Here is a 20,516-nt window from a genome sequence, read left to right as displayed (position 1 = left end):
AGAAAAGTTACACAGCCAGAAAAATTCGACGAAGAAAATTCTGTTCAGCTTAATATACCCTATTCTAATTTCTTCCATTTAAAAGTAACAAACAAACATGCACGCTGTGTGGACAAGTGCAAAAAGGAAGATTATGCGTGTTCACGTATTTGTTACAAATTCATGTTTGCCTGGTGCAGGAAGTTTATTTCTCGAGGAGCACTTCAGAAATAATAGGTCCTAGTTGTTACAGTAGCTCAGATTTTTAATTTCCAGTGCCTCCAGATGAATACTATAACAAAGATTTCTTCTTTGTTGAGGACAGTTACTCTAAAGCAGCTTGAAGCTATCACACACAATACAAAACAAGTAATTTCATTCTAGAATGGATTCAAACAAGCTTATCAGGATTGTTATCTATTTATAAATTATATATTTAACAGTAAAGTTAGACAGACATTGCTGGAATGTTACACATGGGGAAACATGACTAGAGATATGCCAAATTACTCATCCTAATCCCAAGCAATAGAATCTTAAGGGCACTGGGAATTTCTAGAAGAATTAACCATTATACGTTGTAAAAAGCTCAATTAAATACCCTTAGAAACCAAGCAGAGATTCTTTCAGATCTGCCTGCAATATGTAGTCCTCCCAAATGCAGAATGTTTGCCTCTCCAAGCATCCCTTTTCTGCTCATTCCTTTAGCCGCTGAACCTATGGAAAGCACACTTTCGGAAAAAAAAAAAAAAAAAAATCTTCTTTTGTGCTTTCATGTCTCATATTTCTTACACTTGGCCATCTTGAATTAATAGGAGTCAATGAAGATACACATTCTTAAAAACGGCTGCAGCTTCATTGGTCTAATCTATGAACTTTAAAGACCTTCATTTTATGAGCTTTCCTCAGGGTAGGTATTTCAGTGTTCTAAAAACAGGGTTATGGACTGTTAAGTTAAGCACATGTTCTGCATCAACATTTTAGTTTCAGCAGGTTATTTGGTGCCAAGTTTGCCAGTTAGTATCATCAATCCCGAAATATGTGCTTATTTGTTTTAACAGGTGTTTTGAGAACAGCACAGGACAGGAGAAAAGCACTGTTAATATATTCATTTAGTATCTATCCTTAATTCTGAAAATCCCCTTACCCTTCCTCCCGAAACTTGACAAAATTTCACCTCAGGTGTTTAAGACACAAAGAAATGGAGTTGAAAAGGAGTGCAAATGAGTATTTCTGTTATTTCACCGGTCTGACAATTTGTCCGCTCATTTCTGTTGTACATTATTTCTCATCTAGTAATCACAGACCTGGGTTTACATATGGTATGACCCATCTACTTACAGAAAACTACCTTTTATTGTACAACTGATGTTAACTGTAGAAGAAAAAAGTAAGGCTGAAGCAAAAGACCCAATACCCTTTAGATAATGAAACATAACCAGGGACTTTCACTCAGTCTGTTCTTCTGAAGACCATTTGTTAGCGTTTGCATCAGAGGATGTACAGGGAGAAGCAATGAAAACAATCTAAAACCAAAATTGGCTTACCCATGTCAGTTGTTCCACAGAACCAAAATAATAGTTTGCTCTTAAAAATGAATAACAGCAAAACATAACAATAAGATTTACACGTACACACTGCTGTCACATTTGTGGGTCAGTTGAGATGGTGCATCACAATTTCACAAAATCTACACGCACAGATAACACCTGCAAGAAGTGTGTATCTCAGACTTGGTCTGCTGAGAAGCAAAGTGAATCCCCACAGCGACGTTTGAAGGTTTAAAAGCTCAGGTTTTTGTTTCTAAATGCCTATGAAAACATTGCCTAAGCTCAGAGGCCTTTTAAAACAAAACCAAAGCTTTTAAAGCTTCAAAAGCGGTCATGGGAATTTGCTCATCAGGAGGGAATCCTAAATGAAGGCCAAGATTCAGTGGATTCCCCTGGACATGACAAAAGCCATAGCCTGTCTGCAGATCTACCATTTCTTATAACGGATGTGGGCTGATTCAAGCAAAACCTGACAAACCTTTGTCCATGCCCTACATTTTACAAAATCTACTTTTAAAAGGTTTAATCCTCCCCAGTTATGTCCTACTATTCTCTGCCATACTGTTAAAAACCAACCAACCAAACAAAAAAAAGCCACCAAAAAAACCCTACCTTCATGGATACTTAATGTAACTAAGAGAAAGACCACTCCCCAAAGTCATCAACTTAAAGAAAAAAAAAAAAAAAAGGCAGGAGGAGGAAAAAAAAAGCTAAGCTTAGAACTTCTATTGTTATAACCTCAAATACGTACAAGACAGGAAGGAAACCAACTGACAGTTGCTTTTTAATATGAGAGATGATTTACAGAAGGAAATATTCTAATGTTATGTTAAAGGTCTCAACTAGTTTGAAAAACTTTTTTTTTTTTAAACATCAATGTTTTCTACCTATAGCAGTCTAAAAATAAGGTACAAAGTTCCTAACAAGTTGTTTAAAGGACTGTTATAAAAAGGCAACAAGAAAGTAACACGAGTAGATCAAGGCTGCCGAATCAGTTATTTAAAGTATAAGAATGGTGTAAATGAAGTCTTTCTTCTGAAAGTGTGAGATATAGCTTTTACTCAGTTTTAAGGTGAAACATACAAGTAAAAAACCTACTGTTTCACCTGAATTTAACAGCAACATTCCTGCCCACCCTGTAACTGACATTCTACCTTTTCTTTCGGATGTAATAATCTCATTTCGTTCACAGAAGTTACATCCCACTCCCATGAAATAAGACAGATAACTCAAGAGCAGCTAACGAGCATGGAGAAGGCATAAGAGCAGAGGGCATTATATGGGTGGCGGTGGTGGTGTTTATGTTCAGAAGCAATATCCTTCTCAAATGATCTAAAATAAAATGAATTATGCTATAACAAACAGCTGTTTGATGGAAGACTGGAACAGAAGACAAATACATGGATCCTCCACTGGACATCTGGCTGTGCATGGGTATCTCCTGCTCATTACAGCCACAGTTTGAACTAGGACCCTTACATCCAAGAGTACTACAGTGGCAAGCAAAGCAGGTCCAAGTGAATTGTTCTAGGGTGTGCCTCAGCTGGAGGGTGCTCTTTGCATAGTCTACAAATTATGCGCTAGACAAGTTCTCAGTCTCTTAAGAACAACTGAACCTTACAAGGAAATTCTCTAAGGAAGCATGTAAAATGTTTATATGTGAATAAACAAGGAAAAAAAAAAATATACACACACACACACATTCCTACTAAGAACATAAGCAGCTCCTCTGAGCTCATGTAAGGCAGTCATAGAAAATAACATGAGAAGCAAACTCAAATCTATGTTCTCTGATTATATGAAGACAAATTATATAGAGATAAGATTTTTTTGCTGCACCGGCACACCAAGATTGAATCAATTCTGCTTTCAAATATACAGCCTGTGCTCCCATCAGCTTCCACTGAAGTCAGAATTTGACCTATTGTGTACTTTACATTCACATCAATGAAGTCAGTAAGAATGCAGAAAATTGCTTTAGAAAGATGTAAAATTCTTTACTAGTTCTAAAATAAAAGCACAGTTTATTTCTTTTAAACAAACCAGACTGATAGCCATTTGGAAGAGCTTAAAGGAAGGTTAATTGGCATACAGTAAACCTGAATTCTGACAGTGTGGACTTCTAGCTAAAATGACATTCTCTTTGGTGGTCCTAGGACTGTAGGATTAGTTTACGAGAAAGCAGAGAGGGGTTTGAAACCAAACCCTGAATGTCACTGATGAATTACCAGATTAGAAAGGCTTGACTATATGAAACATATTCCTGCCCAAATTCAGATTCAAAAGAGAAAACAAAAAAAACAAAAAAAAGGGGCAAATCTGTAGTTGAGCCTGAGTTATAGATTAATAGAATGAATGAAAGATCTTAAAAAAAAAAAAAAATCAATAAAGCCCTTCTTTCATAAAATCTTGCTCATAGACAGAACTTTATGCCAAATTATGCTCAAAGCTGGGAATATGAACTGCTAATAAGATCTAACTCAGGGAAATAATTAGGATAACCAATTCACAGCTAAATGAAAGTGTTTCATCTATCATTGCAGATATGCACTACAGAAGATTTTCTGGAAATGGATAAGGTAGGATGAATTTCATTATTCTGAGAGAAAAAAACAAAGAAGAAAACGGGCACATACACAGTGGTTAGCTATCAACTATGTCTAACTCAAATCACTAAAGTAAGTTTGTGAACTTTATGGAAATTCAGATATAGTCCCTTAAAACTGAAAGAAAACAGTAAAATCTATAAGTAATTAAAATCTAAGTAACATTCAACACTAATAAGATAGTCTTTGTTATGTCTTTCTTAACTGGAAAACTGCATAGTTACTTCTCCCTTGGACTGAAGTATGAGTACTGCAGTCACCTTTCTCTTTTTAAATCCTTCCACATGAAAAGGGCAGAAAACCCAAAATTGTAAGTCAGCTGAGATGCTAGCACAGATCAGCCTATCCCTGTTTCCCTAAAATGAAAGGCATCTCTATGCATTAAGCATTTTGGTAACCTCTAAATCAAAATTTAATTTTTTAATACTTTAAACTTATGGAATCTACCATTTTACACAAAATGGATAAAACACTGTTGAAGAAAAATAAGATTATTGAAACAAAGCATTAAGTCTAATGTTTCTCATCTAGAAAGATATGTCTAAATTTACCACACACACACACACAAAAAAAAAATGTTATGAACCAGGAATTTTTTTCTTACTCAAATACACTTTCACATGGTGACAGATGTTTTGCACAAAATATATTAAGTATCTGAATACTCAGAATGAATCTTAAGTGCATGGACTCAGAAGCACATAAGATCTAATCAAAAGTCTAGTAAGCTAAAACAAACAAACCTTACCAGCTTTCTTTTTAAGGAAAATATTTGTAGTTTAGGACTAGAATGAAAATATCAATTGAAAACAAATCCTACAAAGGCTGAGATGGTCAATATTAACCCTACTCTGGGCCTCTGTATTTCAATAACAGGACTTGCAATATACAGAGTTAAGCAATGTTAAGTCTTTGCCAGACTGAGGTCCTACTTTGGTTGTCGTAGGCACTTCTGAAAATGGAAGGTCTATGCTGATGTACACATAGGATCTTTTCATCCTTTGCCATTTCTTGCCTAAAAATATTTGCCATCTCCATAATGCTAATTATTACATTAAAATCTTTAACAAGTGGCAAATTGTAATTTGGACTTCAGTTTAACACTGAGAAATAAAAAAAAAAAAAGGCAGTAATGAAGAAATAATAAAAAGGTGACAGCCTTGTGACTGTAGAGAAGACATGGGGCTTTAATAATTTTCTCAAGGCAGTGAACTGACAGTAAAAGTTACACTCATTGAGTTTTACATGTTCTATGGACTGAGTATCTTTCATTCAAAACAGCTTTCTTTACAATCTGATAGCACAGAAATATAAAAAAAAAATATATTTTCCTGATATAAAAACTGACACCTCCCTTTTTACTTTTCGCAAGAAATTTCTTGATATAAAACATTAGAAGACCAAAATAATGCTTGGGCATGCGGTGGATGCACAGCATACATGGTTGCTTTAAACAACTGAATTATGTACCCAGCTGAATGGGAGTCCATGAACACCAAGTAATGTAATCAAGTCAAAATTATTGTTGTCTCAATGAAGCACTTGGGAGCACTGTTTGAGCACCAGGACCTCAGTGTGTTAGGTACTGTACAAATAAAGCAGGAGGACAATCCCTCTCCCTTTTTTTTTTTTTACTGGCAGAATCCCAGCGTAGCTCCATTGATTTCAGATGTATTAACAAGGAAGGGCCTGATCCAAAGCTCACTGAAGTCAACCAAAATCTTTCTGTTGATTTAACAGGCTTTGGATTAGTCCCTAAATAAGAACAGATTTTGGCTCAGCTAAAGGATTTCACTTAAGCCCTCTGCTTGTTCAAGCATCTAGTAGGAGCTAAGAGAACACTACGGTCCTACCGAGTAGGAGGCTGTGTTCATCCTAAACTATCCCCTTTAACAGATGTACAGGGTCAGGAGTCCCACGAAGTAAAGAACCATCAGTAAGTAGTAAGTCTGAGGTGGGAGGAATTAGGAAGGAAGCTCCAAGCCGAAAAATTCCGATTTGTGCTATTTAAGCAATGTTCCATCCTCTTTAGGCAGGAGTGTAAAATTAGACAGGGAGTTCATGCGAATTTCCAAATTTTACGCTCGTAAATTATTTAAAACCTTAGCACCAAGTCCTGCAATAAAATGATATGCGTGTATTTGTCATATTCACTTCTGCTGGACTCTCTGCAAACAGGGGCTGCCTTAAATCTAGGTACGACCAACTTACAGCTGCATGTGGAGAGGCCCAAGGAAAGTTTAAACAAATGTAATTGCTTAAACAAGTGTAGCCACAATAAGCTGGTGCGCATAATGCAAGATTATAAGGAAAAGAAGACTCTTTACTTATTTAAGAATTAAATGCCGAGGTTGTCAAAAAATTTCATGGTACAAATCACATCTTAATAGAGAATTTGCTGAATTCCCCTCTCTCACTTTCACAGCTGCTCCACCAATCCTTGTCAGTTATAGCAAATGCTCTGTTTACACAAGAAAGTAGAAGACCCCAATCCTAGCCTGTGCATGAGGAATGTATAGTGCCAAGGGTGTACAAAGGTAACCATCCATAAAATAATTTGAGCTCTTTCCACAAGTTATGTGGCCGGCAGTTTAGGACAGCACTCGGTGCAAGTTTGAGCATCTGGAGTTAGCAATGGACTTCACACTCAGAGCAGCTGGGAAGTCAGTGGAGCACGGGGAAACCACTTTGTCTTGCTCTTTCCTGTGCTCACTACCCCGGCTGTAGGTAGGAATAGGGGCACCAGGGCCATCGTGCCAACTCTGCCACCAGACGATTTGCCTGCTTTCGCTCCTTATGCTGGGGTAAAGACATCTTCACAAATAACCTGAACACAGCCAAGCTTTGGGGCTGTCACTTATAAGCCTCCCATATGTAACAGTAGAAAACAAAGAATCATGTACTTCCTCCAACTCCACACATACCTGCACACAAGGTGAGTTACTATACTGAGTACAATCAAACAGCAGCAGTCAAAGTCCTTAAAGTTAATTTTTAGTTTACTGCATAAGTTTATTCTCTCCAACAGATTTGAAAGTGTTAGTATTTCACTAAATGAACCGAACTGAAAGCACAAGGTTTTTTTTCTCTGAAGCTCACTTTAGCTTTTAAAAAACCACCAGAGGAAAAAAGTGATTCAAAACTTTCCTGTGCAAATAAAAAAAGCTGGTGTTTATTATTACTTGTCCTCCAAAATGTAAGGCATGATGAATTTTGTTCAGAAATATTAGGAATTATTAGACCTTTATGGCTGTCTTTTTGTAGATCCTGCGTGTCTTAATGGCAGTAGTTTATGGGAATTTTTAAAGAATTAACAGGGGTTTTTTGTGTGTTTGTTTTTTAAGATAAGGGAATCGTGCTTTGCTTTCATTTATTTGGATGTGTTTGACCCAAACTTTGCATATCTGAAAGCAGTAGTGCCCCTGTTATTGCTACTGATTCCATACAAGAAGGATCAGGATCTTATGTGGATAGCGTCTTCCTCTTCTCTCCTCTGAGGAGGAAGAACTGCTTTTAACAGATTCCCATCCCCTTCCTTCAAACCTTCTCTGGACAGTCCACCGCTGACTCATAAACAAAAGACAGATCTTTCATGAGTACTATAACTATGACCAAGACACCTAGTTGGTGCATTTTAAAATGTTATTCTAAGTTCTGTAGAAACCCAAGTTACTAAATCTAGATTGGTATGTTTATTAAGACTAAAAGCAGTAATAAACAACAGTAAAATAGTTACACAAATTGTTGTAATTTCTCACCCTGCCCCTGCAAAATGGATATGCTGTATTTCATAGTTAACAAAAAACCTCTAAATATGAAGCAGACTATACATGATACTGCTGCCAGTTCTGATGCCCTAAGCCTTCATTCTTAGCCACCACCGCCTGTGTACATGCTGGAAACTCTTAGGCAACAGAGCAGGGGGTACACTAGATCTTCTCATGCCAGGATGAGAAAAATCAATGTCCATGTTTAAAAGACAGAACTACTGATGTGCAAGGTCACTAAACATCATAACCTGTTCTATAGCTCTAGAGTACTAAGGAAATCCTAGAGAAAAAAAAAAAACCAAAACCAACAACCCAAAAAACCACAACAACGCATTGAACAATCTTGTTCTAAGCCAACATTACCCTTGGTTCCCTAAGACCTAAATATGAATACAGAATCAAGTTTTCCCTGGTCTACGTTTACTATGCTTGTTCAGGGGCAGAGAAAAAAAACAAAACAAAACAAACACTGAACAAGGAATACACATATATAGTGACACAAAAATTTTTTTAATCATTGGAAATATCACTTTAAACTTCTCATCTTTATGCAAATATCGCTGAAGAACTGGTGATGTGATCCATGTCATCTTTTATTGCTCACTTCGTAAGTCTTATTAATTAAAAACAATATGAAGTTAAAGATCAAGGCTATTTCATTCACCTTTTTTCACCTTTGTTGAAAAAGAGGAAGTGTTAAAATAAGCAACACAATTTACAAATGCAGTATATCCAGTGCTTCTTTTATGAAATTCAGGGAGGCCAATACAAGAATGCACTTGAATTTTCTACATAACCCTGCATTTCTGGAATATCAGAGCAGTCCACTGACAACAGATGACCATTTCATAACATTCATGCAACATCTAAGTACTGCTGTGCCCATTGTAGAGATGAGGAAGAACGCACATCAGAGAGGGCACGTAACTTACACAAGATCCTATTGGATTTCGTTCTGCTGTTAGTTGCTCCTGGGTAGACAGCCACATCCTTGCTTCATGGCAGCAAACTGAGGAGCTACAGGCAGGCCACCAAAATAACAGATGTCTTCCCAATGACCATACTTGTTATTTGGATCGTGCCTGCAGCTAGCAGGGTAGTTAAGGTGGCCGTCACTGTTTCCTGGTATCATCCTATCCTTATGACTCTACCGCTTTCTTATAGTTCCCGTAACACCAGAAAGTTGCAAGTCTAAGTTTCTACATGTGTTTTCACATGTATATTTTTATTCTTGTAAACATTTAAAAATATTCATTTACATCTTCTACTGCATGCACAAAGACTTACACAAGCCAGGAGAAACCGCTGGTTAAAATGGTAAGCATTTATTGGAAGATGGTAGCCTAAATATATAGACACTCATATGATTTTAAAAATCCTCAGCTTATCAAGACTTCCACGTAGACGCCTTGATTTTTTAGTAAATGAAAAACCTACCTGAGTGATACAATAGTTTAAGTGAAGAAAGGAGAAGGTAGAAAATAGGAGAAAATACTTCAGCCTATAGAAAGCTTCCTGCAACCTCAGCTCCAACTTTAACCACCTCTAGTACCAGTTGCTTAAAGGAATCATACAACAAGTTTGAGAAAGAAGAAAGTGTATTTAGACACCAGACCTGGGTTTATTAGTACCCTGCGATTACTTACTTAAATGAGAAGTAATTTTATAAATTAAAAGCAATGTTTTACAGTAATTCAAAACCAGATTGGTTTGAAAATTCGGAACTACAAACATATGCGTCAAATCACGTTAAGAGCCCACTAAAGACGGCTGTCAAATTCCCTTCACCTGTCCTACTTCCCCAGATATAAAAGCTGCTCAGAAGCTGGAGCAATCACGGAGTGGTTAGCACTCCTCTTCTCAGGCAAAGTAAAGACAATAAGACAAAAGGCCCACGGATTACAATGTGTAGTGCCATAATGCAGTGTTTGATGCTCTAGAGGGCCTTCAACAAGTACTGTACAGCCAAAAATCAATTGAAAATCAGCATGATAACAGAGCATGAGTTGCCCTGTAATAGCCTTAAGCCCCCCAAGGCTATGTGGGTCCCTTTCATCTGCCACGCTGCACTGACGCTAGGGGAGCCTGGCCTCCCCTCCCCGAGCACTCTGGACTTGTCGGTGCCTTTTACCTACTGCTTTCACCTTGCACAGTGAGGAGAGCTGACAGCCTCAGTGGATCTTTTAAGCTTTCAAAAGTGGAATTTGATTTTTCTTGGCATAGGTTTGGAGGCTTTAAACTTTTTTTTTTTAAATAAATTTCTCCTCTACATAAACCTACAGATCTTGGACTGTAAACATCCTCAGCATGAAGATCCCTCCGATCCTATGGCTGAATACACAGAAGTGATTCCTCTGTCACGTTTAACAAAGTACAACTCAAGAAGTATAGGAGAAAGAAATACTGTTCAATTCCATGCAAATAGTTATGCATGCAACAAAGTGGGCCTACAAATATTTCACTCATATGGTAGGTTTAATTTCAATATTTCTTTAATTACTTTCCAACAATGTCTGGTTTCTGTTGAATTTACGCTCCTACTTGGCATTTGGTGCAACCCCAAAAAGATAAGATACATATGTCCCCTATTCACAGTCTTGGCATTTTTACCTTAACTCAGGCATTGACGTGATTGGTTTGAAAAATTACCTTGCTGATTAGCTGGGTTTTCTGGTAAATATATAGCGTTAATCCTTAAATTCTGAATATGACATAAGGTATACAAATGTTCTGTCTGACTCAACGGCAACATATCACGGCTTAAGGAGGACATGTACACTGATCTCTGTGAGCGAAGAAAGAGCTAATTGGGAGTTAGATTCAGTGTGATTATCAGCTTGTTTATGATAAGGGAGTACTCTTTTGAATAGCACTGTAAATTCATCCCTGATTGTGGTGTTAAACCACAGCTCATTTCCCCCCCCCCCTTTTTTTTTTGTTTGGTTAGAAGGGGCTTTAAACTATTTTCAGCAGATGACAGTGTCATGCTTTGATTTTCTTCTGTCTTAAAAAATAAATCAGCCACATGAGCCTGATGTCAAATTTCACTTTCCAATAGGAGAAAGGCACATTTTAAGTGTTTACTATAAGAACACATTTGGGTAATTTTTCCCCATGTCATTATGAACATTAGACTGACCCAATTAATACGAAATGTTTCTATGCTGCTGGAACAGACCGTGTTACAGAAAGAGCCATTTGCACAACCTGTTCATGATTATGGGCCATAAGGACACAAAGATGGCATAGACATTTGTGGACCATCTGAATTCTTACAGGGGAAGGGGAAAGAGGAAAAAAAAAAAATTATGTTAGCTGACTGTTGTGGGTCATGTTTTTTAATCCAGAGTATTGGACATGTAACACAGCAACAAGAGCTGATCATTTTGTTTAATCACCTTTTGGATCTTTGCCAGATGGTCTCTATTGAGAGCGCTGCAAACAGAGAGAGATGAACTGCGTCTAACATGCCACTAGAGCTTTCCCGTAAATGTCTGAGAACCGAATCCAACAAGAATTTAGTCTCAGAGCAGAAAGGGATACATTTAAAAACTATGTGCATTAACTATACTTTTCCCCATAGAATCCTCACTTGGCATGAATAATTTACCCTCTCTTATGCTAATGGGATCATGAAAGTATCCCTGTGTCTTTAGTGCAGCTATTCTCAGCTTTCAGTAATTACCCCACCCAGTGAAAATAACATGGCTTCTGCAGCTGAACGGCCTACTGGTACCTGGCAATTAGAAAGATCATGGCTGACAGAGGAGCAGTCCAGAGATGGACACACAAGCTCCAGCAGCCTGAGGAGCAGTTTGAAAAATTAAAAGCCTTCCACTGTGAACATTTCCTTAGTTGCTTAGGATCAACATGGGGAGAGCAGCTCCTGCAAGGGCATTTTTATTTTTTTTTTTTTTTAAGGATGACATAGAGGATTCTAATGTACTGTCCAGGCACCCTAATATTAAGAAATAGCGACATTCCTTGGTCATCAACAGTTAAACAAAAGTTTGTGGGGTTTCTTTAAATTCGTGCTGTCTTGTTAAACAAGAGGGAGAGAATTAAAAAGTCAATTAATGAGTGTCCTTCAGTATCTGACAATTTTATCAGCTACATAAAGGAAAATTCTGTAGTATTTCATTAACAAAAAGTTTTTTTAAAAACCCATTGCAAAGAACCAGGCTTTGACCTCTGTCCATAGCACTCCATGCTAGGTAGTTCACTATGTAAAAATTATCAGGCTAAAACATCTGGGAAAGAAAGCTATGAAACAGCAGGGAACGTGGCTGGTTTATTGTTTATCTTTTGTTTATGAGGCAGTATTCAAGTTTAATTACTACTCTAAATTAAACTCTAACAGGCATCAGGAGACATCCCTTTACACGACTAAGTTAAAAAAAAAAATCCAGAGATTCCAACACTAGATCTTTCAAATAAATTGGCATATACAGGAAGAAATTAGTCAGTCTGTAACAACACAAGAAAACATTTAAACACTTGCTACTGTATATTTGAATGTGTTGCATTATGAAACCATTAATATTGTAACAAACATACAATTATAATTTAGCAAATGGGATGTTATCTAACATTTGGAGGCAAATTGGGTTAGGCTGAGTAGGATCTGAGATGGAAAAATGGCCTAAGGGGGAATCCTACCTTTTTCATTTTGAAATACAAATATATAAATATATACATATGCACATATACACAGACGTATATTTAAAAACACCCAGAAACATGAAGTCAGAGGCAAACCTCTCGACAGTAACCATCTCTGAAGTAAAATTGTTTCGTTATTTTCTCTGAACATTCACGTACAAAAGGGAGGAAAGAGTTCACTATGTTTACCATAACAGTAAGTGACCAGTTTTAGATGAACTTAGCTGTAGGAAAAAATAAAAGTTGAAAGCAACTAGCAAAAGATTATTCCAGATGGCATCTGTCATATTGTATTTAGGGTTATTTTAAAGAGATTACTGCCACTATGAAAACATTCCATCGACAGAGTTTTCCTAGGCTGCATTTGAAACCCCAGCACAACGTACTTCAAATATGGAAGTAAATGTTTTCTAATGCATATATAGAGTTTTATCTATACCTAAATAGAAAAACCTACATGGATTAAAAGCTAAGAGTGAGGTGAGAACCTTAAATACAAGTATAATATTTTAAACACACACACCCCCCCCCCCATTCCAAGCTTTAATTTAATAAAAGGTGAGGAATCTGCAGTTGCCACCAGCCTGATTATTAGAAAACTGTATAGTGAAGCAAAGATTCACTATGAAATTTTAATGCTACTTATTGAATAGTGGGTAGGGACATAGATGTTCACCGACTCCAGCAATCAAACAAAAACTGCAAAAAGATGTATTTGTTCACGCAATAGACGGAAAGGAAAGAAAAGAAAGGATGGGAGGATACTAAAATGTGACTATATTTAGCTAAGCTGGTTCTGGCATCATTATGGTTAATGTGCATGTGGTGTGCAGTGTGAGCTCAGCAGTTACTGGGCCAACTGTCTCAGTATTTCTGGGAATTCTGCCTATTCACAGTGCAGGGATTGTTCAATTGCTGCAAAATGTACAAAATGAATTTTACAAAAATGAATTGTAAGGAAGGCCCCATTACAACGATTTTACAGCAAAGATGTCAACATCAATTTTTCTTTCATGCATAGCTAATGATTAAAACAGCATATTCCATTTGCCTAAGACAATTTATTTCATATTGGCACATCAAAATATTGAAATACAAAGTTATCTTTACTCTACCCCTATTATTCATTGCTGCTGAACCCACACCATTGTTCAAACCATGAAAAAATAAAGCAAACTTGGCAAGAAATACTTAAAACAAAGGCTCATCAATATTCTCCAATTTGTCAACATCTCAATTACAGCAATGGAAAAAATGTAAATTTCATGTGCTTTGAACACTAAGGGGTCTATTCTTCTGTCAGTGCACATGCGTAACTCCCATCACCATTAATGGGAATTACTCATACATATCAACACAAGAACGGGCCCCTCAAACTTGAAAGGAAAAGATGAATTAATAAGGGCTACTCTCTTCCTGTATCTTCCTCAGCTGAAAAAAGTCATTGTTCTTTAAGAGTTTTTCATACTTCATACAGTTCACCTTTATGAGAGCTGTGCCTTCTGAAATAATGCCTCTCCAGTGAAGCATTATTTATTAGCAAGTTTGATTTTTCACAGTCTGGATGTTTGAGCCTTTCTATTAGGAATTTTCTTTCTTACAAAAGACAGCTCTCTTCCAATAAAACCATACCCTATAGCTTTATAGGTAAAAATACAAAGGAATAAAAATATGTTCTGAATCCTTATGATGAATATGCATGCTAGCCTCAGCAGGATTACCTATACATACAGAACTAGGAAAAAGAAGTTGTAGCATTAGCTTTTGGATATTAAACTTCCAAAGACTTTGCATGACTGTGGGGTTTTTTTTATTATTATTAACAACAACATATACCTCTCCTTTTCCTGACTACTGGAGTTTGGTTCAAAGCTTTATGTAGTTTCAGTAGAGTTTTGATACTAGGACAGGCCTTTGGGCATTATCAGCTAGTTTTGTAAACAAATTTTATTTGTATGCCATCATTATTACAAGATGGTATATAATGAATAAGAAATATACTACCTAATTTTTCCAATATGCATCAATCCAGAGACATAACCTGGGATGAACACGTAATTTCAGCTAATATCTTAGTTGACTTTGCCCCAAACCAGATGATGAGTCTTTGCCACAGAAAGCTATTGTGGACAAATTTGTGGGACAAACATCAAGCTGTCACAAGAGTGTTTCAAAACTACTTTAAGATATTGCCCTAGAGAGGAGCCTCACATATTATTTATAAAGGGGCAGATCATCTTCATTCAGCACAAGTAGTTCCATCAAAAAAAACACCAAACCAAAAAACCACACACTGATGAACTACTCACATGGGTAAAGCAAAGTGGATGTGATGCCCATTTATATTTTTACTGCTGTATAACCTAGAAGTTTCTTGTCTCTGGCTTCTCACTTATGGTCAAGTTTATCACCCCAGGCCTAATCCTAAAAAGATGCTGAACTTCCCGAAAGGTCCTGAAGAAACACAGCCTCCATCTGACTTGGCTGGATCAGGCCCTTTGAGTGACTGAACTAAGAATATGACAAATCAGGTATACAATCCTGGTATCATAAAATATGAAACTGAAACTATTCCCTGGTGCTTTCCTGTAGACCACATGTTTTTAAACCTTAAAAAGATTTATTTCCCACTTTTCATGCATAATCTGCCATATTCATTATTTGAAATATCCCATAAAGAGATTAAATAGGAATTAAAGTCTGGGAGCTTCATATCCATCACTGTGGTACAAACTGATGCTGAATTCTAGAAGTCATTTAGCCTTGTATGTAAAGGCAGTGGCCGTTTTCACTTTGTTTCACAAAGAATAAGGAAAACACAATACCCCAGAAGGCTTTCAGATGTGTTTTTTCCCCTCCAAAGAAAAAGGTGGATGATAATGCTACACACACCTTTTAATCTTCCACTTAGGGTTTTTACACATATATTCCCTGGCAAAAACCCCAGGGTCTTCTCTCTCCCCTCCCCTTCTCTCAGCCCCTTTCCTGCCATCTCCCTTGCTATAACTCAGCTAACCCAACAGAACCAGTCAGTTTTAAATTTCAGTTGGGACCCCGGTGACCTGTTAATGAATCTACAGAGAGGAGAAAAACTCACAGTGTTGAGTTATGCCTGGTGTTGCTAGCTGACTTGGAGTCAGAAATGCTTGAAGCGTTAACGTAATTGCAAGAATGTGAAAAATGAAGCGTTGGGCTCCTGAGCAAAGCAAAAGGTCAAAGCAAGCCCTACACAAAACAAGTCTCTGGAAGATGGCCTCATTAGACCATTAAATCAGCTTCTTCTCCTTTGTAAGATGTTTAGAGTGTTTTATTTTCATTATTGGATATATTTAACTCTTTCTCTTTCCAGGGCAGGGGGAAAGTTGATCAGACCTACTACATAATTAGTAATCTCTAAAATAGTATTACACGGCATTGATCTGCATTTGTGGATCTGAACTGGGATAAAGTCAATAAATGCTTGGTAGATTACAGGTCACTAGTACTTTGGTTTGCTAGATGATCAATATGTTGTATAGCTTAGTTTTCTGTTGAACAAGTGAGGTGACATGTTAAGAACAACACAGACACTCACCACTAATAAAATTAGGATAATCTTTCAACATTTACTGCCTGAAGGCCCTTTCCTTAACTCTTTCAATGCCAGCATGTTTCTAATAATACCAAACATTGACTAGATTAACCCTTTTGATGCCAAAGGGCAGTCATGCACTGTCGTGGAGAGACTCTCCTCCATAAACAGACAAAATGCCTATACCTTTTTTGTTTGGTTGTAACTAAGAATTATGGATGGATTCTTCTGTGTAATAAACAGATCTACCTCATGCAGAGAAAGTCTGCAAAAATAACATCATCACTCACCCAACTCCTTTCCATCCCCCCCCCGGAAAAAAAAAAAAACCACAAGCTGCACATAATAGACTTAAGGCAAAAGCAGAGACCCCTGCAAAGAGTGCTCTGAAGAGCCAGAAGAGACTGTCTTTAGTTTGAATCAATCTCTGCTGCCACCAGGCATCAGTGGAGGAGACCATAAGTTGCTAATGTAACCCAAGACTCTCTAATGAGCTCCCATTCCCAAGAAATCCTTTGGGGGAAGTGGAATACTTGAAGCAGCATTTGTGGAAGGTCTTGACAAAACTGCAGGGAAACCAAGTTGACCCAAATACGTAACTGCACCAGAATAGCTCAAGAGGGCATCTACCCATCTTGGCATTGCCTAGGACTGACTCACTGCCAGTTCACGAGTTATGAAGTAAACCCTGCCCCCCTCAAGGAAGCGTAAGGAAAATTCAATACAAGCCTCCCTCTCTTTAGTCTTTCCCAGGGTTGAGGAGGGTAGAGCAATCCAAAGCTGTCTCCAATGGGAATTTTGCCGGTGCTGTAGGATCATACATCTTTCAGCTGCCAGCAGCTGAGTGGAATGCTGATTTGCCACTGGACGACTGCTTCCCTTTAGAAGGCCCAACTGAACACAAAGGGAAGCATACTAGCGATGTTTTACCCTGCTAGACTGGGCAGCACTAGTGACTGATTTGGCCCTTCAGCAGTTGTTCCCCTTCTGCAGAAATGAGTGTAACAGGTTTGTTTAAATCATATCTATTACCAGAAACCTCAGTCTCCAATGGGAAGTTGGTGTAGTTATCATCAACTACTTTTTCTTACGCTTAGCAGTATTTCTTGAGCACCCCAAGTTATGTGACAAAAGATCGGAGACTAGTGAAATGCAAGATCCCTGGATGTCAATACAAGGAATTTCTTTACATCAAGCATGGCTCAGTGAAGAAACTCTTCTAATTTCTAAGGAGTTGCTTGGGCAGAGTGGAGATACAGGTGTGAGGAAATTTCTTACCTAGGGGTGGAATGAACACGCTGTGGCAGATGACTCGGAGGAATCATTTTTAAGTATGCAGACGATCATCTGTTACACCAAGCATCTTAGCCACAATATACAATGTAAACATTTGATCAACAGTAAAGTCTATGGCCAGCTAATAGACATAACACCCATTTGCTGCTTAGCAGTCAAGCTCTCCCTTTCATTAGCTGCTGAAGCTGTAATAGTTCACACTGGGCCTCGTACAGCTCCGATCCAACCACATCGCAAAATATCCCGCGTGACTCATGTTGGAGTTGGATCACACCCTGTGCCATGGCTGCTTTCTATCAGCAATAAGATTACAAATGTATAAACAATTCATACAAATAGGAGACAAACCCAAACCACTCTACCAAAAACAAACTTTGCAAGTTCTTAGAATCGCAACGGGTACAACACCAGATCGTGAGACAGACGAGGGGATCTAGCTCTGTGCCAAGTACAGGGCCACGTGAGAGACGTGAAATCACATATCTGCTCTGCTGCCTAAACATGGCAAATACCATGGTGGGAAATGGCCCGCAGCATGAGGCTAGTCACGGCAGCTCTAGCCCTGAAGACTGCTCCCCTCTCCAGTTTTGGGATCCCGCATGGCTAGTTGGATGGCAGACCTGTCAGTTGGCTCTGTTGGGTGTGTGTAACCCCCATGTGGGGGAAATGCAGTTGCAAAATGCTGCAGATGCACGAGATGGAGGGAGCATATCATAAGACCTTATAAAGGTAATGTCTCGGTCACTAGCTGAGGCTTACCATGTTTACAAATAACAAGAACGGAGCCCACCTTAAACTTTGGGCTTAAAAAAAAAAAAAAAAATCGGTTCTGAGTCAAGATCCAAGAGTGACAGTAGACCATCTTTACCCAACTTTTAGCACTGGAGGCTTGACTCTTATACCTTCTGGAGTCACTTATACTTCTAATGAGCAAGTGTAAAACACTATCATATCAGAATGACAGCCTTTGACACTCACTCAGCATGGATGCAGATGACCTCACACAAGGTGCAATGCAGTAGGAAGTAAAACAAAAAAAACTGAAATAATAATCAAACCTCCTGAACCCTTGAGAAGACTTCACTGTACAGATCCAGCAGAGGTTTTGCAGTTCAGGTACATCTCTATTTACCATTCCGAATTCAGATTTTCAGAAGTAGAAACAAGTCCGTACAAGCAAACATTGCAAGAAACATTTTTCTGTCTAATTCGCGTTTTGCTTCTACTTTATGTAATTTAGTAGCTTCATAACTTCATATAGGAGTCTTTTCCCCAGCTAAAACTACAGGTTAAATTCTCCATCTATAACCCAGCTCAAACAACTGCATCACAGCTGGAGAGTATGTCTGTCATTATATTTACTTACACCACACAAAAATAAACTGTAGATAACCAAATTTGTAAAGGAATTGGCAGAACTAATCAATTGTTATTACAAAGCTTGTTTGAAGATTAGATATTTCGCTTTGAAATAATAATAAAATGCAGCTAAGTGGGTTAGGAAAAGGAAATACCTTCTCCCTAAGTTACAGCTGATTATACTGCAAGTCTGCCACTCCATGTTTACTCTAAGGCAGATGTACTGATATAATAAAAAAAGCTGGAGTTATTTTAGTCATGCCTACTTTGCGGAGGGAAAAAGTTTGACCTTTTACCTTGCTCGCTGCTGTTGTCCCCGCTCTGGGAAGCATGGCCCCCACTGGAGGGCCCCGGTGTGCCTGCCGAGTGCGTTGAGGTTGCATCATCGTGGTCTCTCCAAGATGAAGGATTCTGGTGTCAGAGTGCCAAGGAATTTTTTCCACAGTTCCCATTCCAATAGCAAATGAAGAACAGAAAGAAAACCGGGAGAAGAGGGGAGGAGGGGGGGGGAAAGTATACACATTAGCATTTGTGAAATGTGCCAAACACCGATACTGTTTGCACAGTGCAATAATTCTTCAGCAAAGACAAGCAGAGAAGGTACAAAGATTTACTTGGTAACATAAAGGACAGATTTTTTTTTTTTTTTCTTTTTTTAAACTTTCCAAAGAGTTGTCTGGATTTAATTGTTCGAATAGTACTGCAGAAGAATATTTCAGGGGAGGAAAAAAAAAAATTAAGTTTCTTAATGAGCTATACAGGAGGGCAGGGGGGAGAGCATCGACCTGCACAGTTTGTGATACTAGGTGTTCACATTAGGATCAGCATAGTTAGTATGCGAACTATCTCCCCACACTTTGTTTTTCCAGACTGACTAGAGATGGGAGGGGAGAGGAAGAGGAGGAAAACTGTTTCAAGAAGTAGAGGAGAACATGCATGGGAGAGGAGTGTGTCCTCACACCCTACCCTCTCTTTCACCCATTTGAATGCTGGAAAAGCTTCAAGCAAATACAAAGTTGTGAGGGAAAAACAAGCTTTCTCTAAAAGATGTTATATACCAGGAAAGATGCTTCCTCACCCCCCCACCACCACCTTGATATGACACATTTCAAAAGACTTTCTAGATGTATCACTCTAACAGTTCGCTTACAAGTATTGTCAAGAATAACCACCAGGTGATTATATAAAATAACATGTATAGTGATTTTTATGTAATTCTTTTTACATTACTATGCATAAAACACGACAAAAGGGAACACAGAAGACAGACACAGGAAGTTTGCAAAACTTGGCTAAGACAGACCTCAACTACTGTACTTTAGTCACATAATTCATGCGAACATTCTAATTTATTGAGTATTGGCTTTCCCGGAGTGAGGAGCTGCTATTTAAAAGGGTAAGTGAGGAAAACTTAATGTTACAGTTTAGTGCTACTTTGTTGAGTGTATTCTCCTCCCATCCTCCTCCCCTTTCCTGATCATTCCCAATACCCTGCTGTTGCTTAAAGGAAAACAGGAATTCTACTGTACAGGAAGAGCTTTATCAGCACCACATGAAGGCAGGCAAGAGATGGAATTTCCTCTGGCAGAAAAGGAGAGCAAGAACACATGAAACAGATCAGACTAGGGGCTGGACCTGTATTACTTGTCACCTGTATGTGACAACTCAAATCAAGAGCATTATAATAATTCAACAACAAAACAAACAAAAAATTTCCCCTCAA

At 38.1% G+C, this 20,516-nt stretch overlaps 1 protein-coding gene across 3 annotated transcripts in view; it reads right to left on the bottom strand.

Annotated features, from left to right (window-relative positions):
* MEIS2 (Meis homeobox 2) overlaps positions 1-20,516 on the bottom strand; it is a 173,217-nt gene that overhangs the window by 138,073 nt on the left and 14,628 nt on the right. For all 3 annotated transcript variants that reach the window (XM_050897161.1, XM_050897162.1, XM_050897163.1), the window contains exon 7: positions 19,090-19,204. In XM_050897161.1, the coding sequence (XP_050753118.1) occupies positions 19,090-19,204 (115 nt within the window). The remainder of the gene's footprint in view (positions 1-19,089; positions 19,205-20,516) is intronic.

Source organism: Gymnogyps californianus, chromosome 5 (assembly GCF_018139145.2).
Source record: "Gymnogyps californianus isolate 813 chromosome 5, ASM1813914v2, whole genome shotgun sequence".
NCBI lineage: Eukaryota > Metazoa > Chordata > Aves > Accipitriformes > Cathartidae > Gymnogyps > Gymnogyps californianus.
The sequence above is the reverse complement of the archived record's forward strand: the minus strand, read 5'-3'. Positions and strand labels throughout refer to the sequence as shown.